Below are 23,209 nucleotides of genomic sequence, written 5' to 3'. Positions count from 1 at the left end.
AGGGAGAAGGCCAGTGTGAGTAAGACCATAGATCAAACTTGCCTTCTCCATATGCACTAGTCTATGCACTAGTCAGGTACTACTTGCAGGGTACCCTGACCCACCCTGAAAGTAGGTCAGGGTAAGTCGCAGAATGTTGCAGTCTGACTGCCTTGTTTGACTTGTTTTACATTGGGTGTTATACCTAGATGTGGGCAGTAGTCATGAGTATGCCTGAGCAGTATGTAAAATTTTCATTTTTGTTGGAAAAAATGACATGCTATCACACTCGCACACTAAGGGCAATTTGGAACGGCCAATTAACCTGAAGCACATGTCTTTGGAAGTGGGAGGAAGCCAGAGAACCCAGAGAGAACCCACGCAGACACGAGGAGAACACGCAAACTCTGCACAGAGCGAGACTCAAACCCGTAACGCCTTGCTGTGCTGCGACAGCGCTACTCACTGCGCCACCGTGCCGCATTTCACAATGTTTACTCTAAGTTAAAAGAAACAAAGGTAGCACAGAGACACATTCCTATTTGTAATGTAATATAATGATTTTTTGCCAAAACGCTATTATTCAGCATCATATCTCAGGAATTGATATAAATTCCCATCTTGAATTGGTTATAATTGCATTTCTTTTGCAGCAATGTCAATTTATGAAGGGTACTTAAACACAAGGTTATTGGCTTTGTCGATATTGAGCTTCAGGCAATTTTTAAACCTCAGCAAATATGAATCTTGACAGACATGAAAAATTCAGGATGACTGGTGTGATGGCTTTTACAACCATAAGATAAGGATTCCAACTTTTTCCTGTTATTCTTACACAGGACGTGTCCAAGAAGAACGACCGTAGCTCCATCAATGAAGTTCATCTGGTCATCATGAGACTGCTCAGTGTCTTCATGTCTCGAACCAAGTCTGGCTCCAAGTCCTCCTCTGAGGTGCTCCCAAGTTTCTTTTTTATAAACCAGTTGTTGATACAGTATTTGAAAGAAATGCTAACACTAAAACACAGTGACGTTAACCCAAGTGCATAACCTAAGTCAGTATCTCTGTTCTCAAAACCACTTTAAAATGCCAATAGAAAGTTCTTGCATAACTGATGTATGTTTTGTTTGTATTTTTTACTAGAGAGCTTTTTTACTTGCGTGTATGGTGTACTAAAAAGCAGATTTATTTTCCTTCTCTCTTCCAGTCATCGTCACTCATTTCAAATGCCACCGCAACTGCTTTGCTGAGCCTAGGTGCCATTGACTACTGTCTCCACGTTCTTAAATCACTCCTGGAGTTCTGGAAGAGCCAGCAGGGTGAAGAGGAGCCTGTTGCCACCAGCCAGCTTCTCCGCCCACACACCGCCTCCTCTCCCCCAGACATGAGTCCATTCTTTTTGCGGCAATATGTGAAGGTATCTCATTATAAAAAAAAAAAATCTTCAAAAAGGATCAAATGTGTTTTAGTTACTCTCATTTCTTCTCCTACCTATAAGGGACATGCCTCTGATGTGTTTGAAGCTTACTCTCAGCTGTTGACTGAAATGGTACTACGGCTGCCGTATCAGATCAAAAAAATTGCTGATACCAACCCACGCATCCCTCCTCCAGTGTTTGACCATTCCTGGTTCTACTACCTGTCTGAAGTAAGAAAAATGAGTGTATTTCTACTGTGAGTTTGCTTTTTGTATCTGTCATCAGTGAAGGCACACAAGTTAACTAATTGTTGTTGTTGTTTTTGTTTGCTTGGTTGTTGTTGTCTTTTTGGTACCAGTATCTGATGATTCAACAGACACCATTCGTCAGGAGACAAGTCAGAAAGCTGCTGTTGTTCATCTGTGGTTCGAAGGAAAAATATCGTCAGCTGCGGGATCTACACACCCTTGACTCCCACGTCCGCAGCATCAAGAAGCTTCTGGAGGAGCAGGGCATCTTCCTTCGGGCTAGCGTGGTCACAGCTACATCTGGCTCCGCTCTGCAGTATGACACACTCATTAGTCTGGTGAGTCTTTTTAACATTTAGCCTGTTATTGCTAGCTTCTTTACCTGGATGTAACACGGTAAAATGTCATTGTTTTTTGCTGGGCACAGATGGAGCACCTGAAAGCTTGTGCTGAAATTGCCACTCAAAGGACAATCAATTGGCAAAAGTTCTGTATGAAGGATGACTGTAAGTTGTTTTACTTTTTTTTTTTTTTACTAGAAGAAAAACTTTTAAAGACTGTTATGTTGACTTGGTTGATGTGCCCTTTCCCTGCTCTTATCTTTTTCTCTTCTTTGTCCAGCTGTGTTATACTTCCTGCTGCAGGTCAGCTTCCTGGTCGATGAAGGTGTTTCCCCTGTACTATTGCAATTGCTCTCCTGTGCCCTGTGTGGCAGTAAGGTGCTGGCCAGCTCCTCCTCTTCATCGTTCTCAGGAGGAGGCTCGGGGAGTGCTGGACAGACGGGACCTTCTCAGTCCTCTCAGAGCAAATCTTCAAGTAAAAAGAGCAAGAAAGAGGACAAAGAGAAAGAGAAAGAGGGTGAGCAAATGAAATCTGACTTCATGCTGTAATTTCCCCACTAGAGGGCAGAACATTGGACCAGAGGTTGTAGTGCATGATTAGTTTCTCCAGTTTGCTTACTTGTGCATTTGTGATACAAACATTCAGATGTTTGTATGTAGGAGCATCCGACTGAAGAACAGTTGGACGCTCATACCTTGGAAAACTGCTTTAGTTCCCCTTTTTGCCACAACCCCCACCGATTAGCACTGCTCCATAAATGCATCTCCTACTCTCATTTTCCTCATCTCGCCCAGTTCGTTCTTGCAGTTATAGATTGAAATTTCATTTACAGACAGTGCCCTACTTACAAACGCATTGGTTTCCGAGAGCCCATTTGTAAGCTGAATTGTTCTTAAGTCATAATATATTAAATTTTCGATCTATAATTGCAAGAATGAAGTGGGTGAGACAAGACAGATGAGTGTAGGAGATGTGTGTATGGAGCTGTGCTGCTCGGTGAGCGTTGCGGCACAAAGGGGAACTACATATACAGTATAAAGAATTACAAACAATTCAGCTTATGAACGGCTTCTTGGAACCTAGCCTGTGTTCAGACTAGCAGTCAAAGTCCGATTTCTAGCCCATCCAGATTGAAGGCGGATGTCTCTTGTAGTCTGAACAGTCACATACCACATAAAATCCGATTTTTGCAAGACTAAAACCAATTTCAGGAGGTATTTTCAAATCGAATTTGAACAGTCTGAACAGCTCCAAACACACCGATTGGTTCTGACTGTTGGTGACGCGCCGCGCCACAAGAGGCAATGTGCGTTACGGAGTGTGGACGACGCCTCCGCCCCGTCATTGCTATGACAACCTGTCAGATCGGCCAACACTGTGGCCCAGTTTGAACAGAGCAACTTTTGCTTTGAATTTGTTCACGTTTTTCACTGACAGTGGTTATGGTCTGTTCACATTAACATTAGTGGGTTTTTTGAAGAGCAGTTGCATTTTCTTGTAAAGTAGAACATTTCTGTTGTTTAAATGGTACACTGGACTCTGACAATTGTTTATCGGAAACGAGCTGATGCTCGTTCCCTGACTTCATCGGATCTTTGTGTCATGACTACAGGTGATGGAGTGAGCAGTCAGGAGGATCAGCTGTGTATGGCTTTGGTCAGTCAGCTCAATAAGTTTGCAGACAAGGAGACCCTCATCCAGTTTTTACGCTGCTTCCTGCTGGAGTCAAACTCATCTGCTGTACGCTGGCAAGCCCACTGCTTGGCCCTTCACATCTACAGGTACTGCTGACACCTTTTCAATTCAGGCAAACACCGACATGAATTTTGACCCAAACTGGACCCAAAGATTAGTTTTTGTTGTTAAACATAAAATATGAACGGTACTATCAAAAAAGGATTGACTGGTGGATTGAATGCATAAGTAACACATGGTTGTGTACTGAAATGACAGTATTTTACTGTGAATATCCCTTTAGGAACTCCAGTAAATCTCAGCAGGAGCTACTGCTTGAACTGACTTGGGCCATCTGGCCTGAGCTGCCTGCATACGGTCGCAAAGCTGCTCAGTTTGTTGACTTACTTGGATATTTCTCCCTGAAAACTCCTCAAACAGAGAAGAAGGTTTGTTCCAATGCATCTGTTTGTGGTTGTGCTCGCTTCGTACAATATTTGCTAGGAGTTTGTTAGAAATTATGAGTTTGACTTTGGACCTATGTTCCTTAGTGTTTATACTTTCTCCAAGATAGTTTGAGAGTCTTGGCTCTGTCACTGAAGGCTGAGGAATTTTCCCCAGTACTTTCTGCATTTGACATGCTGTCTGAATTAGATTTGTTGGCTTCTTTTTGATGTGCTTTGGCTTTGTTGTTTTTAAAAAAAACAGTAATATAACATAGCTCTATCCACACTGTTTGATTAATTTACAATAAAAAAGTGTTTTCCTTGACGTCTAAGCCTCCTTATCGTTCATGAGAACATAACTGTCATAATGATAGTTGTTTTCTGGAGAAAAGTGTTGGAATGGTTCCCCTTTTCTGTTTCAGTTGAAGGAATATTCCCAGAAAGCTGTAGAAATCCTGAGGGCACAGAACCATATTCTGACAAACCACCCAAACTCCAACATCTACAAGTATGTAGATATATGCTTTGTGTATACTGTAATAATGTGCCAGTTAATAACAAGGAGTGTGTAATGCTGTCACTATTTACATAAAAAGCATTGATTGGATGTTTCTGCTGCAGCACTCTGTCTGGTTTGGTGGAATTTGATGGATTTTATCTGGAGAGTGATCCGTGCTTGGTGTGCAACAATCCAGAAGTTCCCTTCTCAGTATGTAATCTCAACTTTTACATTCATGTTTCTGTCAATGTAATTTATTACATAGGCAATTGAAAAACAATCAACTTTGCAAGTAGATAAAAATAACACTGATAAAAAGTACTTTGTCAAAGAGATGAAGTCACATGAACAACATTGTGATTCTGCCTTAATGCACTTTGTAATGAGACTAGACATAAACATGCTTAAATTTGATAATTATTCCTTTTTAAAGGCAGAAGTCAAAAAATAAAAAAATGGTACCAAAAGAAGTTACATGTCTTTTATTTAAGTTTATTGAGACGGTGATTTGTTTTGGGTGTTTATTTTGAACTGGCTTGGGGTTCTCATCTGTATGCCTCTAATGTTAACTATGATACAGATCTGGCAAAAAATATTTATACAGTTACACTTACAAGTGTTTGTAAGACCACGCTGCCATGACTGTTGTTTTAAATGTTGTCTTGTTTGTTATCCAGAATATAAAACTCTCATCTATCAAAGTGGACACCCGCTACACCACTACACAGCAGGTTGTCAAACTCATTGGCAGCCACACCATCAGCAAAGTCACAGTTAAGATCGGTGACCTCAAACGCACCAAAATGGTCCGGACCATCAACCTCTACTACAACAATAGGACTGTTCAGGCTATTGTGGAGCTGAAGAACAAGTAGGCGTTAGCGTAACACTACTGTTTCTTACTTAATCCAGTTTTGATCATTTTTATTAATTTTTAATTAATACATTGCAAAATTCAAAGAATACTTGTCTGTTTTTAGACCTGCTCGTTGGCACAAAGCCAAGAAAGTACAGCTGACCCCTGGACAGACGGAGGTGAAGATCGACCTTCCTCTACCAATCGTGGCATCCAACCTAATGATTGAGTTCTCTGACTTTTACGAGAACTACCAGGCCTCCACAGAGACACTGCAGTGTCCGCGCTGCAGTGCCTCTGTGCCAGCCAATCCTGGGGTGTGTGGTAACTGCGGTGAGAATGTCTATCAGTGCCATAAGTGCAGGTAAGGAGCGACGTGTCCCTGACTTCTGAAAACGATGGAGATGTTTGGACAAGTTCAATGTATTTTAAAGTGATGGTTATTTCCTAACAGGTCAATCAACTACGATGAAAAAGACCCCTTCCTGTGCAATGCCTGTGGTTTCTGCAAATATGCCCGATTTGATTTCATGCTGTATGCTAAACCATGCTGTGCCGTGGATCCCATTGAGAATGAGGAGGACAGGAAAAAGGTTAGCTCTGGGAAATAAGTGAAATCAGGTTTCAGATTAAGTTGTGACCCTTAACCTTTCAAAGCCTGAAACATGAAATAATTGACAGAAAGATCTAATTTGTGGAAAATGGGGTCTTCATGAAACTTTCTGAAAGATTTGTCCAAATATTATGAGCTTTAATTTGTATAATATTTGCTAAATCCAGATGCATGTGTCTGATTGTTTACATCAGGGTGTTCTGGGGAAAAAAATATCAAACTTGTGAAATCTGAAAACCCTGGAAGTGTATCAAATAAGACACACTTGCTTTAAAGGGTTAAGTGAATTTTCTGACTCCACTCAAAATAATTTTTCCTGTAGGCTGTGACAAACATCAATACGCTGCTGGACAAAGCTGACCGGGTCTACCACCAGCTGATGGGCCACCGACCTCAGCTGGAGAGCCTCCTGTCTAAAGTCAATGAGGCTGCACCGGAGAAACCACAGGTCGGCACCAGAAATACACCGAAAGTGTATTTGTCACGCTACATCTGACATAAATTTTACTGCATCTGATGCTTTTTTTCTGCATTACAAATACTCATTTTAATTTAGTCTCTCCAAAGTATTTTTTTTTTTTAGAACTTTTAAGGCTTTGATAGCAGCTACCAGCATTGGCATAGCAGTAATATGATGCCTTGTCATATATTTGTCTAGCAGAACTACCAAAGGTATTTTTAGGTCAATAGTTAAAGTAAAACTATTTTTTACATGATTGTTATTGTTATCCCTTCCTTTTACTCTCAGGATGACAGTGGATCTGGCGCAGGACTTGGTGCTTCCTCTGCTAATGTGAACAGATACATTCAGCAGCTGGCTCAAGAGTACAGTGGAGATTGCAAGACGTCATTTGATGAACTCTCCAAAATCATACAGGTTACAGAACAATAATGCTTTTCCTTCTTACTGGTAGCATTTAGTCTTATACCCGCACACAAATACCTCTGATCCCTCTTTGGTTATAGAAAGTGCTTGCGTCTCGTAAAGAACTTCTGGAGTACGATCTGCAGCAGAGAGAGGCTGCGACCAAGTCATCCCGTAGCAACAGCGGCCACCAGCCCACCTTCACTGCCAGCCAGTATCGCGCCCTCTCTGTGCTGGGCTGTGGCCACACGTCCTCGACCAAGTGCTACGGCTGTGCCTCAGCCGTCACTGGTCACTGCATAACACTGCTCCGTGCACTGGCCACCAACCCAGCCCTGCGGCAGATCCTGGTTCTACAGGGTCTCATCCGTGAGCTGTTTGAGTATAACTTGCGGCGAGGCACAGCAGCAATGAGGGAGGAGGTGCGCCAGCTCGTCTGTCTCCTCACTAGGTATCCTACCTCAGAATTTATATATATGTATATATATGTATATACACACACAGGCACACACTCATTCAAATTTGTACTTACTACTTATGTTGTCACTAAATATCTAAATAACTGCCTCTTTTCCTGTCATTCTCTTGCTTCAGAGATCATCCAGAGGCCACTCAACAAATGAATGACCTCATTATTGCTAAGGTGTCAACTGCTCTCAAAGGCCACTGGGCCAGTCCTGATCTGGTACGCTTATTCAGATGAAAAGAAGAATCTGATGAAGGATGTTCTTTCTGTTACAACTTCGTCAGAAAATAGAAGCTCAGGATTCTGTTCCCGATTTCTTTATCAACGTGATGTCTTTGCTTTCCCAACAGGTCAGTAATCTTCAGTATGAAATGCTGCTGCTGACGGATTCCATTTCAAAAGAAGGAGGATGCTGGGAGTTGCGGTTGCGTTGTGGTAAGGCTGATATCCTCACCTCTTCCATTCACAAGACGATGTGTATATTATTGTATGGGTGATAAATTCTATTATGTTCTTTACTTTGGCCCAAAAGACAAATTCTGTGCTCTTCTGTATAAATAGTTAGCTTAGTTTATGAAACATATTCTCTAATTAGAGAGCTGGACAACATTCAGCCTGACTGTGTGTAATATTTTGTCCCTAGCCCTCAGTCTGTTCCTCATGTCTGTGAATATAAAAACACCTGTTGTGGTGGAGAACGTTACTCTTATGTGCCTGAGAATCCTCCAAAAGCTGATCAAGCCCCCTGCCCCCACCAGCAAGAAGAACAAGGTAAAAATGTTAAAACTTAAACATTCAGCTATCTTTGCCTTTTAGACGATCCAAATTACCATATCAGTGATGATGTGTGGTTTAGATCTATGTGAATAGGAGAAAAATGTAAGGTCATTACTTGAACCAAACGTGGAGGTTTTAATTTTGACAAATAACCGTAGAATTACTTTGAATTTCAACAGATGGGAAAATACTCAACATTTATATGTGCTGCTCAATACACGGGGATATTCAGAAGAATGACATGACCGTTTGAGTCTGCTTGTTGTTTTAGGATGCTGCTACTGAGTCTCTGACCACAGTCAGGCCCTACAGCAATGAAATACATGCCCAAGCTCAACTCTGGCTCAAGAAGGACCCAAAAGCATCATATGAAGCCTGGAAAAAATGTCTCCCTTCAAGAGGTAAATACTGTTTGAAAATATTTACTAGAAATCAGTGGAGGAACCTGCGTGTCTTATCTTTCTTTGTTTTTTCCACAACGTAATTCCTATAGCCACAACTCAAGAGGCTGTGTCAAAGCCTCAGGGGAAGGCAGAGATGCGTAGGCAGTACCTGTTGGAGAAGTATGCATGGAAGTGGAAGCAGTTCATGAGATCCAGAAAAGGTGAAGGCCTCTTCCCTCGTCTACTAAAACTGAGCCACAACAACTGGCTGCGGCAGGTATGAAAAGAACTGAACTATTTGAGTTGTTTTTTCAGGTACTTTTTTTTTAATAGTCAATAATTTATGATTTGGTATTTTTTCAGGTCCTCTTCACACCTGCCACTCAAGCAGCCAGACAAGCAGCGTGCACTATTGTGGAGGCTCTAACCACAATCCCCAGCCGCAAGCAACAGGTCCTGGACCTGCTGACCAGGTACAAGCCGCCAGCAAATAACCAGAATGAAGGATTCTGTCACGTTGTTACCCAAGCTTTCCTCCTGAGATAGTATATACCGCATGCAACATGTAGTGTGTTCAATAAATTGACTTAACAAATAACGGGAAGAAAAACTCAATTTTAGGGCGAGAGTTACAACTTTGACAATTTTGTGTGTGCATTTCAGTTATCTGGATGAGCTGAGTGTGGCTGGAGAGTGTGCGGTAGAGTACTTGGGTCTTTATCAGAAGCTGATCAAACCAACACACTGGAAGATTTATCTGGCAGCTCGTGGAGTCCTTCCTTACATCGGTAACCTTATCACAAAGGTAACGGCACCCCAAAAATATTTTCCCCCTCAAAGCGTTTCCGATATTTGGTGTTTGTGCTGAAATAAAAGTGAACCAATGGGGGATGTGTATATCAATAGTCATACTTCATGTAAATATAACTAATTAAAATTATCTTTTGATTCTCTTCTTAATTCAGGAAATAGCCAATTTGTTGGCTCTGGAAGAAGCCACGCTGAGCACAGACTTGCAACAAGGATATGCGCTCAAGAGTTTGACTGGTTGGTTTCCTTCAGTCTAGAAGACATTTTTACAATTTCAGGCAGATTCGTGTCTTAATGTTCATATTATTAATGTATTTTTGATGTGTTTGGTATCACTGCAGGATTGCTTTCATCTTTTGTGGAAGTGGAGTCCATTAAGCGGCATTTCAAGAGCAGGTTGGTTGGCACCGTGCTCAATGGCTACCTGTGTCTGAGGAAGTTGGTGGTGCAGCGCACCAAACTCATCGATGAGACCCAGGACATGCTTCTAGAGATGCTGGAGGACATGACTACAGGTCTGCACCGTCTCAAGTCAAACCAACATCAGATCTAAGCATGTTAACAATTTCTGCATTTTGGGTGTTATAGTAATTCTGTTTTTGAACTTGAAACTTTTTACCTAATCATAATTAAGACTCACAAAGAATTTAATTACTTCTGTATCACTGGAGATGGGAATATTTGTGTAAAATTAAGGCGTTCATCAATGGTTTTGGTGTTTAGCTCCTCAGCGTTCTACATTGTGTTCTGCTCGCAGGTACTGAATCTGAAACCAAAGCCTTCATGGCAGTGTGCATAGAGACTGCAAAGCGGTACAACTTGGATGACTACAGAACACCAGTGTTCATTTTTGAGAGACTGTGCAGCATCATCTATCCTGTGAGTGACATTTACTGTGATACATTTCAGTAGGAAGTGTCTGAGTGCTCTAATATTCAGAGTAGCTGTTTGTTGTCTTCATCTGTAGAGTTGTTGTTTTTTTTTAACTCATCCTTTATGTTTAGGAGGAGAATGAGGTGACAGAATTCTTTGTGACCCTGGAGAAGGATCCTCAGCAGGAGGACTTCTTGCAGGGCCGCATGCCAGGAAACCCCTACAGTAGCAATGAGCCTGGCATTGGTCCACTGATGAGAGACATCAAGAATAAGATCTGTCAAGACTGTGACCTGGTGGCACTGCTGGAAGACGATAGTGGCATGGAGGTGAATTCTGTTTTTGAACCACAGGGAAGACGACCCTTCACTCCCATTCATACTTAAAATTTATGTACTCTTTGTAGTGCTAGCGTTCATAAAACTGTCCCGATCACTTATCATGATCCCATTCTGTTTTCTTCAGCTTCTGGTGAACAACAAAATCATAAGCTTGGATCTGTCAGTGGCCGAGGTCTACAAGAAGGTCTGGTGTGCTACAAATGAGGTGAGAGTTTTCCGGAGTTTAACAGAGCAGTAGTTACCCCCTGTCATGGGATGGGTTACGTTACTTTGTTTGTTTCCAGGGTGAGCCAATGAGAATCATTTATCGAATGAGAGGTTTGCTGGGAGACGCAACAGAGGAGTTCATAGAGTCACTGGACTCAACCACAGGTCAGATCTCCAGTTAGATTTCAGTATGTTCATAATGTTTAGTCAAACATTCGCTCATGTGCCCTTTTTTTTGGTCCTCAAGGCTGCTGCTCAATGCGAGCTGCTTCTTTGCCGTGCTAGCTAAAAATTATGGAAATGTTCAATACTGCATCACAATTGAAGAAAGAATATTTACCTTGTATTGCAGATGAGGAGGAAGATGATGAGGAAGTCTACAAGATGGCAGGAGTTATGGCACAGTGTGGAGGACTGGAGTGCATGCTGAACCGGCTGTCTGGAATCAAAGACTTTAAACAAGGGAGACATCTGCTGACGGTAAGCTTTTTCTTTTTCCTTTTTCTCCTTTAGGATAAAATGATAATTGTCATTCTGCGACCTTCAAAGCTTCATGAAAGGTGTATTGGAATCACACAACATGACTTTATGCTGTTTCAAACACTCGTTGGACATTTATTTGTCCCTGATCTGCCTCGCTGACAGGTTTTGCTGAAGTTATTCAGTTACTGTGTGAAGGTGAAGATCAACAGGCAGCAGCTTGTCAAGCCAGAGATGAACACACTCAACGTCATGCTGGGAACTCTAAATCTGGTGAGTGTGACTGTGTGGTGAGGAGTGCGTTTCTGTACAATTCAATCAAGTTGTAAGGCCGTCTCATCAACGACATTGAGAACTTCTGAAAAGTCTTCATGTTCCTCTTTATCAGGCTTTGGTGGCGGAACAGGAGAACAAAGATAGCGGTGGAGCTTCAATAGCAGAGCAGGTTCTGAGCATCATGGAGATTATTCTGGACGAAGCCAATGCTGAAATTTCAGAGGACAAGGTATGAACCTGACTGAATTTTTCAGCACCATGATTTCAAAGCCTGGAAAGGTGTAAATTTGAGTGTTTGGAAATGCTTTGTTTTTTGCAGGGTAACCTGTTGCTGACAGGAGACAAAGATCAGCTGGTGATGCTGTTAGACCAGATCAACACTCCGTTTGTGCGTTCCAACCCCAGCGTACTGCAGGGTCTGCTACGCATCATCCCTTACTTGTCCTTTGGTGAACTAGAGAAGATGAGAATCTTGGTGGAACGCTTCAAGCCGTATTGCAGCTTTGACAAGTAGGCCTCACTACGCTTGTAAATGACTACAACTTAAAAGTTTTGTTTTTTAAATGATTGGTATTCTTTGTAGTTTTAAGTTCTGAAAAACTCATTTCAGATGAACCTGTGTCACTTTTTGACAGTTTCATCAGGATATGTTCTGCTAATACCTCCTGTGCCTCAGTAGAGCTGACCCTTGAATTGTTTTTTTTCCAAGGTACGATGAGGAGCACAGCGCTGATGACAAAGTGTTTTTGGATTGCTTCTGTAAAATTGCTGCTGGAATCAAAAACAACAGCAACGGCCATCAGCTGAAAGATCTTATTCTCCAGAAGGGAATCACACAGAGTGCACTGGACTACATGAAGAAACATATCCCAAACGCTAAAAAGTATGTCTTCTGCACACATTGTGTTCCCTTAGCTACTCTTGCAGAACATTATTATATCCCGCTTCAAAACAGTGATGTATTGTAATTGTCAGTGTTCCTGTGTTCGTTCGGTTGTTAGTCCACCAAATATCTTCGCAACCGTTGCAGATACAAAGATGAAACAAAAAGCACATTACTCAGGCGGCAAAGGGGATAAAAATGAGATCATGACCTTGACCTTGAGAAAACTAGGTCAAGGTCAAATTTTAACTTTTGCACACTCAGGAACTGGATATGATAGAAAGGCGAGTGAGAAGGCCAGCGTGAGTAAGACCATAGATCAAAGCAGTAGCTCTGATCTGTGGTCTTACTCACGCTGGCCTTCTCCATATGCACTAGTCTATGCACTACTTGGGTACTACTTTCAGGGTAAGTCGCGGGATGTTGCAGTCTCTGACTGCCTTGGTTCTAGTTAATTGCATTTTCTCAGTTGTTTAAAGTCATTTCTTCTCTTTCTGTATCGGATCAGTTTGGATGCAGATGTCTGGAAGAAGTTCCTCTCCAGACCAGCGCTACCTTTCATTCTCAGATTGCTGCGTGGGTTGGCAACCCAGCATCCCCCCACACAGGTACTGAAAACTTATCAAAGATGTTAACATTTAATGCCCTGCAATAAGGAAGAGCTCGTTCTGGACAATACTCAAGTAATTTCAAGATGAACCATTCAACCGAACTGGGTGTTCTCTTCGTCTTGTCCAGGTGCTCATAGGTACAGATTCAATAACCAACTTGCACAAACTGGAGCAGGTATCCAGTGATGAAGGCATCGGCACACTGGCGGAGAATCTCCTGGAGGCCCTGAGGGAGCACAGTGATGTTAACCTGAAGATCGAAGCGGCCCGCAGAGAGACCAGAGCGGAGAAGAAGCGTATGGCGATGGCCATGAGACAGAAGGCTCTGGGAACGCTGGGCATGACCGTACGCTGCTCTAACGTTTCAGTTTTTTTTCCTCTTTATTATTCACGTTGTTGAAATTTGATTTTTTTTTATTTTTTATTGTGGCTGTCTTTGTCGTTTTTTTATTATTAATATAATCTCTTTGAGTCTCGATTAATTTGTGGTTTGTGTGTTTTCAGACCAATGAGAAGGGTCAGGTGGTGACCAAGACCTCACTGTTGAAGCAAATGGAGGAGCTGATAGAAGAGCCAGGCTTGACCTGTTGTATCTGTAGGGAGGGTTACAAGTTTCAGGTACTCTCCTCATCCAGGACCCTTCACATTTTTTTGTCACACTTAAATATGGATGTTAGCAGTTGTCGTTTTTCATGGGGTTTCTATCTGTTGATCACACGTTTAGTGTGACATACTAGGTAGCACTCTGAAACCCAAGTTTTTTCCTCTGCAGTCGTCTTGTTCTCTGAAGCAAATGTTTTCTGAATTAACTTTTTTTGTCCCTGTTTTTGTAGCCAACCAAAGTCCTGGGTATTTACACTTTTACGAAGCGCGTCCACTTGGAAGACTTTGAAAACAAGCCTCGCAAGCAGCATGGCTACAGCACTGTGTCGCACTTTAACATAGTCCACTATGACTGCCATCTGGCAGCTGTCAGGTAGAGACGAGCATCATCAAGTCATCCCTCATGTTTTTTGAGTAGCTTTTATAAATGCTCTACCGTAGTTTTGCCTCTCATTTATGTAACCTGAGCTTTAATTGTCTTTCCTTGGTGAAGGCTGGCACGAGGGCGGGAGGAGTGGGAGAGTGCTCTACTCCAAAATGCCAACACTAAGTGCAATGGACTGCTTCCTGTGTGGGGGCCACATGTGCCAGAATCAGCCTTTGCTACTTGCTTAGCGAGGTAAAAAACAAAAGATGCATCCGTGTGTGTGTGTGTGTGTGTACATACACACAGCTGAAGGTTCCCTTCATGTTGCAGACAGCAAATTATTTTCAACGGGATTTCTAATTGCTCCACAGACACAATACATATCTGCAGGAGTGCACCGGACAGCGGGAGCCCACCTACCAACTCAACATCCACGACACCAAGCTGCTCTTCCTCCGCTTTGCTACTGAACAATCATTCAGTGTGGACACAGGAGGAGGCGGCCGAGAGAGCAATATCCACCTCATCCCTTACATCATCCACACTGTGCTCTACGTCCTCAACACGTACGTTTTCCTGCTTTTTTTTTAGAAAGTGGGGCTCCTTTTTCAGTTTTTAAATGTATCTGATCCATGGATTATTGATCAGTCTGTAGCGAGTGATGAGATGTGGCTCATGCATTTCTTCCTTTTGTCTCACTCTATCGCTGCAGTACGAGGGCTACGTCACGGGAGGAGAAGAACCTGCAGAGTTTCCAGGAGCAGCCTTGTGACAAATGGGTGGAGAGTTCATATGATGTTGAAGGACCACACTATTTCACCATTTTGGCCATGCACATCATGCCGCCTGAACGATGGAGGAATTCACGTTTATATTTCCTCCGGAGACTTCTTGTGAACGCACACGTACGCAAGGTCTCAGCAGTCTGCACCAACAAGTATGACCCTCGACTACTTTGCTTTTGTTCTTTTGTTTTACAACTAATTTGTCTTAATGCAGAAATTTCATAATTATCAGTCATTGATTGTAATTTATTTTAAAAAAAGCTCCATCTTTCATCCTTTTTTTTTTTTTGACTTATCAGACTCACAGATAAAACACCAAAGGAATATGCAGTTTATCGCTCGCCTCTCCTCTTCTGGGGCCTGGTGGATCTCGTCTACGACATGTTCAGGGTAACTATTCTTTGAAACTACTGAGCTCGTTGATGATGCAAACATTCAGAGGACCCTTTGATTTAGTGGCTGCTGATCAGTGTCGGTTTCATCAAGGCTTTGTTTTCATTTACAATATCAGTCATGTAGACAAGTTGCTGGCAAACAGGCTCTTCCTCATATAATGCTTGAGAAAGTAACAGATGAATAAAACTATAAAATAAAGTATAGGTATAGATTTTAGAAGCACATAATACACTTAATTAATAAAATGATGTGTGATTTAGCAATAACATCTCTGCGTTACTGAGGAATTTGAGGAGATGTTCTCGTTCATTTGTTTTATAAAGCAACATTGCCACTAAAAGGAGACTGTTGGCATCCAAAGGTACAGGAAATGACCTCGCTGTCTTTCCTTTTTTTGGTCACACAGAAAGTTCCCACCAGCAACACAGAGGGGGGCTGGTCCTTCACACTGGCCGAATATGTCCGTCATAACGACATGCCGATCTACGAGGCCTCGGAGCGCGTGCTAAGGGCTTTCCAGGATGAGCTCATGCCCGCTGAGTCCTTGTCAGAGTTCTTCGATGTTGTAGGTTAGTATACCTGCACAAACATGAACTTAAAACACAGATCATTTGGCACTTTCTTTAAGGTTACATTAGATATATACAGTGTATATATATATATTTTATTTATCCCAAACTGTGATATTAAAATTTTACCGAATTTGATAAATGAGAGAAATCCATTTAAACTCATCCACTCTATTTTATAGTTTACGATGGTTTGTCTCATCCTTATCTGGTGTCTGTGTGTGTGTTAATGTTGTGACTCTGTTGTTCTCGGCCAGGTCTCCTCTCTGAAATCCCAGACCCCGACCTCTTTCTCCAGGATCTGTTCAACTCTTTGCCCTGATGGCCGACCTCAACCCACATCCCTAAAACATACAGCTGACCCACAAATAATGCTGGGACAACAACCAACTGAAGAATAAATGATCCTGTTTTTACACACTGAGATACACACAACATAGCATTCTTCTTTCTCACTCCCTCCCCCGTATGTCACCTTCAAAATAACTTTAAGCAGAAACAAATAGTAGTCTAAAGATATCATCCACTGGGCAACATCTGTAATGTTTCATGTAAAACATAATCCTGCTCAAGGGTGGGGGGGGGACTCCCTGAAACAAATTGTTTTGTCTCTGTCATCATGAGACTGCATCATTTGAGTTCATGAGGAATTTCTCATCAAGCTTGAGATGAGATTCAAGAGCATGCTGATCGTTAAATTAGAGGTGTTTTTGCTTATTTTCTGGTTGCACCAACAAACCTGAAGTTTCAATAATATGTTTTGAAGGAATCACAAATTAATATTGTTACAATGATTGTTTTAGGGTGGAGATCTTGGCTTTGAAACCACCCCACCCCCATCTTAAAAATGTCTTGGAATTCAATCCACCTCGTGTTCGGTTTTTATCTTGCTTTCCTTTTTCTGTGTTTGGTTGAAGTTGTTTTATGGTCAGGAGTTTTTAAACCAGCAGCAGGTTTCGGTGTCTGATGGTTTGGAACTAGCCTGTCAGTTTCTCCCAGACATTTGCTGTTTGGTCGTTATGTAGGTTCTAACTGGAATTTGAGTGATGGACAATAAAATTTATTTGAGTTCTGTGTTTGTGTAAGGTTTAATTTATCAACCCTAGAAGTGAAATGGGGAAGAGAATGATTTTTTTTTCCATAAAGCTTTGCCTTTTGTAACAGAAAGAACTTGTAAACGATTCCATCTATTGCAAGTTAAATATCAGACAATAAAACAGGCTGACTTGCATCCTTAACCACTTTTATTATTATACTATTCAGTTTTGGGGGGGTTTTTCCCAGATCAGTGATTTTGTGTCTTGGGCCTCTACACTAATACAATTAGTTTTAGGTGTTTGTTTCCCTAAAATCACTGGCAACACTTTGTGTCAATCCCCAGAACAGATATCTGGAAAGCAAAGTACTGCTGAGCTTCATTCTCAGTGTTTAAACTTTTCATTCTATAAAACGTTAAAATGCCATCCTTGTACTCAAGACCTGACTGCATGGTGTGGAGTCCACCCAGTTTATTGTATTTGCATATTGCTGCTGCTCTACTGTTGCTGAATGTCTGCATTTTGAATTTAGCCGATGATTAATAAAGCAGTAATAATTCCAAATGTCATTCAGGATGGTTTACCTCTTTTCCAGTTGCTTTGTACTTTTAGAAATGTTGCATTACATTCTATACATTTAAAAGAGCGGTTTTTTTTCACATAAATTCTGCCATGTCAATCAAAATAATGACGGCTGAACTTTATTTAGCTGCTTCAGTTCCAAGGACCTGGAAACATACATGAGATGAGTCTCTTACATCTTAAAGATGAGTGCCAATGCCCTGTGAAGCTGCTCAGTCAACCTTTAAGATACAGTACTTAATTTTGAGTGTATATTAATGTTTTTATGCATCAAAATTGTAAATTGTTGGACAACCAGGATAGTTGTTTAAATAAACATCAAACTGAAAGAGTTAAACTAAATTATAGTGGTTGAGAGAGTTTATAGTGACTAACTGGAAAGGGAACAAATTCTAATTCAAAGGGGATGGGCGAAAAACTATAGATTTTTATTCCATCCAACAATAACAAACTTTCCGTAGTTCTGTGTGTTAATGTCAGTTTGAGGTGCATTTTTCACCTCCCTTTAATTCAAACTAGGGACATTAAAGGGTTATTGTGGCTGATGACTTTGTCCTCCTGAGCCGTCAGTAGAGCTGCCTGAAGACCAGAGGGTGGCGCTCTGTTGGGGTTTAACCACCTGTCCATGTATGAATCGCATAAAATCTCTAATATACAATAAAGCTGCGGTTTTCTTCTTCTGAGGAAATAATTTGTTACAACAGTCATGTCAGGAAATCAAACTTTATTTTCATCTTGCATTTTAATACTCATATTGCACTTTGAGTCATTTTACACACAACTGAAAATAACTCAAAAGAAAATGCAAAACAAAGTATGCATTAGCATACACAGTTACCCTTTATGCAAAGGAATATGGCTTTAAAAAACCCAACATGGTTCTCAGTTTATTGGATTAAACATAACACGAGGCATGAAATGAACATTTTTAAGGTCCGTTTTGGCACCAGTCTTCACAGTAAATCGTATAAATAACTGATCTTTATCACAAAACATCTGATGAAGTCTTTTTTTTCCACCTGGAGAATTTCCATTGGCAACTTCTTGACATGATGCTGATGTCCAGTCTCGCCTCACGTCATCTTAGCCTCATTGGCAGCACAGCGGAGTGACATCTTCAGCAGGTGAATGGAACAGCTGCATTGCTGCTCTGGAGGTTTTATTATATCCATTATGGAAAATCAAAGCCTTCTTTACTGTGAAGAAGGAGACTGTCTTGTCCCACACATCAGAGCCGGACACCCCAGTGCTGAGCTGACTTTCCACTGCCGACCGGAGCCTAAGTGCTCTGTCTGTGCTCTTCCTCTCCAGAACCATCATTTTACACATGCTGAGGAAGAAGCGAAACATTAGATAATACATAGGAAGTAAATCCACAATGTTCTAACTTCTGAAAAGGTTACTTTAAGGTGAATTAACCCTTAAAGATATGTCACTAAATCTTCCTTAAAGCCAGGATAGTTACCACCTGGCTATTATCAAAATCTGAGTCAAATGTCTTCATTCCTAATACTTCAAGAGTTTAAGCTCTAAACAAAGACACCAAAACAATCCTGTGACCCCAGACTAACTGAATAAGACAAACATTTGAGAGGAGGTTCCCTCTTTATCCTTACATCGTGTGTTGATCCCTCATGGTGAAGTCAGATGGAATCAGTCCACGTCTGTGACAAGAGGCTGGCAGGTTATGATTTTTTACTCAGATCGCCCTCGTTTAAATACGTATTCCAACTTTCTCATAGATTTTAATGTGATGCTGATTCCCACACGGTTCAACCAATCATCAAGCAGCATTATGACAATGGGATGCGAATGAATTGGTAGAATTCAGGGGGCACAATGGCCTCAATCCAAACAAACAGGTGGGAGGGGCCCTTCACTGGAAGTGATATGTGGTGGGAACATGGAAGATAAGAAAACACAATTTAACAAACAAAAATGAACAAAATCAAAAGTTGAGATTTTAGTCTGAAAATGGGACTAATTGTAAAAGCTTTCATTTAAAGAGCAACCAAATATAAAATAAACAGTCATTATTGTTCTAGTCACATACTCTTCTTTAACTTTCTTTTTCTATCTCAGTCTCTCCACTTCTCATGGCAAGAACCCCCCCCCCCCCGGCTTGATTGGCTGACAATAGTATATGATTCGTCCAGATGGTGTGCCTGGAAGCCCTGTTGACAGAACTGTGTTCCCGTGTGTGTGTGTGTGTGTGTGTGTGTGTGTGTGTGTGTGTGTGTGTGTGTGTGTGTGTGTGTGTGTGTGTGTGTGCTGGGAGGGGGGCTGGCAGATCAGCCTTTGTTCGATGGGGCACACTTCCTTTGTGCAGCCGGCCTCAGTGTCATTAACACTGAAGTGTGGGAAGCCTGGGACCAGAGCGGCTCCCACGTTGCACACGGGCAGGATGGGAGCGTGTGACTGAGACGTGGCCAGCGCCAGGCGGGTCATCCAGCTGTGAGAGAGTGTGTGTGTGTGTGTGTGTGTGGGAGGGAAAGTGAACGCAGCTGTGGTTGTCTATGTGGATATCAGGGAGGCTGCCTGATGTGTGAACATGTGCGGGGAGTGTGGAGACCGTTTAGAGTTGAAGCGTATAGGTTAAAGTGAAAATCTTGAACTTCAGAAGCCACTCATTCCTTTTAAAAACAAATACCTAGTGTTGGTATTAATGTCATCTTTGTCCTTACTTGGAATATAGATGATTTTAGAGAACTTTTTTGGGTTAATCTCCATTCCTTGTCATCTTCTTCTATTGGAGCTTAAAAATAAAAAAGAAGAATCATTTAACAGCATCTTCAGTTCGTTAAAAAAAAAGTGTATTTTATAATAAGCACTCCAAAGTTGCCATTTTCTGATTCAACTGTTGTTTCTGTGTTTTGACAAAATTGAACTCACAGGGTTTCTCTCCCTGTACAAACGCTTGGGGTTAGGGTTAGGAAATGTCTGTTGGCGTAATTAAGTTCATTGATTGATTGAAAACTATTTACTCAGATATGAGAGGTTGACTTTACTGCTACCACTAGAGTTTCGACAAATGATCCGAACTACAACGATGCCTCAAGTTCAGGAAAGCATCTCTTAGAAGAAAAACGTTTTATACTTTATAATTGAATGTTCATTTTATTAGCAAATCATTGTGGTACATGGTCAAGCCTAGAGAGGCTGTTCCACTCTGCTGTGACAACCTGCTGGAGATGGCTGCGTGCTGGTCTTCACTCCTGTTTGGCGCTCTGCAGCCCCCACGTGTGCCTGGTGGTGGAGGCACTTTGTACTCAATTACGTGGCGGCAGAGATGACATGAGACAGCGGTGTGCTTCCCTCTGGGGTCACCACTTTCCCATATCATCACAAGCACAGGGTCAGCCTCCCAGCTACACTCCTCCTCGCCCCCTCACCGCCACCCACCACCCTACCCCAGGCTCTTTCTTTCACAGCCTATTCCTCCACCTGCTCCCCAGAGACACACTCATTGTCCCCACGGCCATAAACACTTCATTGAGCATGTGGCAGCCCTGCGTTCCTCAAAGCCCTTCCCAGCGCTCTCATTGGTCCAGGGACTGTGAGAAAGTCCAGCGTGCCCAAGACCCACACATTCATATGGAGATTTGGGTGTATAAATACAGGCCAGAGGCAGAGGAGACAGCAGCTCAGATTCAACCAGGTCTTCGAACTGAGCAGAAGCGCTCTGACTCAACAGCTATGGCACCCACTGTTTTTGGACAAGCAAGCTACTCTAAGGAGCACCTGACTCCTGCACATAAGGTAAACTGAATTTCTAATATATAACCTAATTGTGTTTGTTGAGCTGAACTTTTATCATTCAAAAAGTTTTCTTATCTAATCGAGTTTTCTCCTTTTTCTTCTTCAGCTGAGAAAGCCAATGGTGGAGAAACTGCGCCGAGACCGCATCAACACCAGCATCGAGCAGCTGAAGTCCCTGCTGGGTCCCGAGTTTCTCAGGCAGCAGCCCGACTCCAAGCAGGAGAAGGCTGACATCCTGGAGATGGCTGTGTCCTACCTGAGAGGCTGGCAGCAGCAGAAGCAGCAGCAGCAGTCCAGCCTGAGTTCGGTCTTACTGAAGGCTGGGGATGGTTACTCCCGCTGCGTGCAGGAGGCCGTCAGCTTCCTGTCCCACTGCGAGGTCCAGACTCGCTCCCACAAAAAACTGCTCAGCCACTTCCAGAGTCTGCAGTCAACCAGCTGCAGCAGCCAGTCGCCTTCCATCCTCTCTCCTCCGGGCTCCCCGCTCCGTCAAGTCAGCTCCAACAAGGGTGTGAACCAGGCCGGCGCAGCTCTGTGGAGGCCCTGGTAGAACGGAGGCGATGCCAAGAAGAGAAAGAGCACTATGTCTGTGATGGTCACGGACAGGAAGTTGAAGACTCGATGAGAGTCTTTTCCTTTTGCTTTGGCAGGAGATTTAATATTGTTGAGTTTTGTACTCATGACTCAGGCACTGTGTGCCAGTATTTCTTTGGAAGAAATGAAATCATTCAGGTTTTACTGAATATATGCATCATATATGTTCACTGTGTGATTGTATGAATTGTTCCCGTGAGGAAAAACAAGTCTTGAACTTTGTTTGTTTCGCAAACATTTAATTTTGTTGTTACACCCAGATTGGGTTGAATCTATTTCGCTGTGTGAATCACTGTTTCTCAACTATTTCTGATACTGAGTGTCACCACTGTTTCATCAGCTTGATGTTGATGAATTGATAACATTCCATAAAAATATCCTATGGATCTAATTTTGCTGTAAATCGTATTCTGATTACTCACTTACGACTATATGTGACCTTTATTTGGTCTATGTTTGAGGGATTGTAACTTGTGATGTTCATTACAGATGATTTTTCATCTTTGAAGGAATGCCTTTTGAAAAGGCCTCTATGTTGATTCTCAACGTGTTGAATTGCTTCCTTGAGAAGTTTGCCTATGTGAAAAAAATAAATGGAAAACTTCATGTGAAGTTTGTAAAATAGAAACCGGAGTTGTGTCTGATTTGATTTAAAAAACTGAAGTTCTGTGGAGTAGAGTGGAGTAGAGTAGGACTTTATTCATCCCTTCAGGAGGTTCCATCAGGGAAATTAATTTCCTGTGTCAGAGGATTAACTGATACAACAAAACATGAAAGTATACAGTAGTTTGATTTCAATGTATACATTTACGATTACATGAACATTTACTTCCCATGTAAAGAGGAGCAGGAATGTTCTCTAATTGTTTTTTGGTTGACGTTTTAATAATGGCTCTGTAACACATTTAGATAAATCAAATTGAGTACAACATTCAGTCATACAGGAGCTTCACTTCAATCAAAGTTCAATTCCTTTTTCAGTTTGTTCAGTTCATTCTATTACTAAATTAAATTAAATTCAAGAATTAATGAATTCCAAAGTAATATAAAAGGCAGGTGCATATAACTTCCATAAAGAGTAGCACTGACTGATTTCATAGGAATAAGTAGTATATATTTATTACCATTGCATTTATACATAATTTGCCTCAGCACTTTGAGGAGAAGAGAATGGTTTTGAATCTGGTCTTGTAGCTAAGATGATTTACATGTTTGGGCCTAAAACATTAATGGATTTCGTGAGAATCTTTGAGGCTTAACAGTTTTAAATGTGAAGGCCTCATGGTAGTTATTATAGTTATATATACAGTATGTGTGTATATATGTATATACTGTATACACACACACACACACACACACACACACACACACACACACACACACATATATATATAGTATATAATCAGGGGGTGCCTGTATTGATATTGAACTATCAATCACTTTTAGTCTTAATGACTTGATTTTTCTTGA

The 23,209-nt window shown here is 41.7% G+C and overlaps 1 protein-coding gene and 1 pseudogene across 1 annotated transcript in view; both read left to right on the top strand.

Annotated features, from left to right (window-relative positions):
• The window catches only part of ubr4 (ubiquitin protein ligase E3 component n-recognin 4), a 57,364-nt gene extending 40,366 nt beyond the window's left edge, over window positions 1-16,998 (top strand). The window contains exons 63-106 of the mRNA XM_068325416.1: window positions 819-932; window positions 1,187-1,396; window positions 1,478-1,627; window positions 1,756-1,983; window positions 2,073-2,151; window positions 2,267-2,503; window positions 3,600-3,768; window positions 3,966-4,110; window positions 4,530-4,615; window positions 4,729-4,816; window positions 5,284-5,477; window positions 5,587-5,826; window positions 5,917-6,055; window positions 6,398-6,523; window positions 6,824-6,952; window positions 7,042-7,391; window positions 7,535-7,625; window positions 7,757-7,841; window positions 8,050-8,177; window positions 8,455-8,584; window positions 8,677-8,843; window positions 8,930-9,039; window positions 9,230-9,371; window positions 9,532-9,613; window positions 9,718-9,891; window positions 10,134-10,255; window positions 10,381-10,578; window positions 10,715-10,795; window positions 10,875-10,962; window positions 11,150-11,277; window positions 11,443-11,550; window positions 11,666-11,782; window positions 11,873-12,063; window positions 12,263-12,436; window positions 12,945-13,044; window positions 13,175-13,393; window positions 13,552-13,665; window positions 13,881-14,023; window positions 14,144-14,269; window positions 14,389-14,583; window positions 14,730-14,954; window positions 15,102-15,192; window positions 15,605-15,767; window positions 16,025-16,998. Of these exons, the coding sequence (XP_068181517.1) occupies window positions 819-932; window positions 1,187-1,396; window positions 1,478-1,627; window positions 1,756-1,983; window positions 2,073-2,151; window positions 2,267-2,503; window positions 3,600-3,768; window positions 3,966-4,110; window positions 4,530-4,615; window positions 4,729-4,816; window positions 5,284-5,477; window positions 5,587-5,826; window positions 5,917-6,055; window positions 6,398-6,523; window positions 6,824-6,952; window positions 7,042-7,391; window positions 7,535-7,625; window positions 7,757-7,841; window positions 8,050-8,177; window positions 8,455-8,584; window positions 8,677-8,843; window positions 8,930-9,039; window positions 9,230-9,371; window positions 9,532-9,613; window positions 9,718-9,891; window positions 10,134-10,255; window positions 10,381-10,578; window positions 10,715-10,795; window positions 10,875-10,962; window positions 11,150-11,277; window positions 11,443-11,550; window positions 11,666-11,782; window positions 11,873-12,063; window positions 12,263-12,436; window positions 12,945-13,044; window positions 13,175-13,393; window positions 13,552-13,665; window positions 13,881-14,023; window positions 14,144-14,269; window positions 14,389-14,583; window positions 14,730-14,954; window positions 15,102-15,192; window positions 15,605-15,767; window positions 16,025-16,089 (6,441 nt within the window). The 3' untranslated portion in view covers window positions 16,090-16,998. The remainder of the gene's footprint in view (window positions 1-818; window positions 933-1,186; window positions 1,397-1,477; window positions 1,628-1,755; window positions 1,984-2,072; window positions 2,152-2,266; window positions 2,504-3,599; window positions 3,769-3,965; window positions 4,111-4,529; window positions 4,616-4,728; window positions 4,817-5,283; window positions 5,478-5,586; window positions 5,827-5,916; window positions 6,056-6,397; window positions 6,524-6,823; window positions 6,953-7,041; window positions 7,392-7,534; window positions 7,626-7,756; window positions 7,842-8,049; window positions 8,178-8,454; window positions 8,585-8,676; window positions 8,844-8,929; window positions 9,040-9,229; window positions 9,372-9,531; window positions 9,614-9,717; window positions 9,892-10,133; window positions 10,256-10,380; window positions 10,579-10,714; window positions 10,796-10,874; window positions 10,963-11,149; window positions 11,278-11,442; window positions 11,551-11,665; window positions 11,783-11,872; window positions 12,064-12,262; window positions 12,437-12,944; window positions 13,045-13,174; window positions 13,394-13,551; window positions 13,666-13,880; window positions 14,024-14,143; window positions 14,270-14,388; window positions 14,584-14,729; window positions 14,955-15,101; window positions 15,193-15,604; window positions 15,768-16,024) is intronic.
• A 3,854-nt stretch (window positions 16,999-20,852) lies between these two features.
• On the top strand, window positions 20,853-22,261 carry LOC137602557 (transcription factor HES-5-like; annotated as a pseudogene).
• Window positions 22,262-23,209: the final 948 nt, after the last annotated feature.

Source organism: Antennarius striatus, chromosome 2 (assembly GCF_040054535.1).
Source record: "Antennarius striatus isolate MH-2024 chromosome 2, ASM4005453v1, whole genome shotgun sequence".
Taxonomy (NCBI): Eukaryota; Metazoa; Chordata; class Actinopteri; order Lophiiformes; family Antennariidae; genus Antennarius; species Antennarius striatus.
Note: the sequence above shows the minus strand (reverse complement) of the source record. Positions and strands in the feature narration are given on the sequence as shown.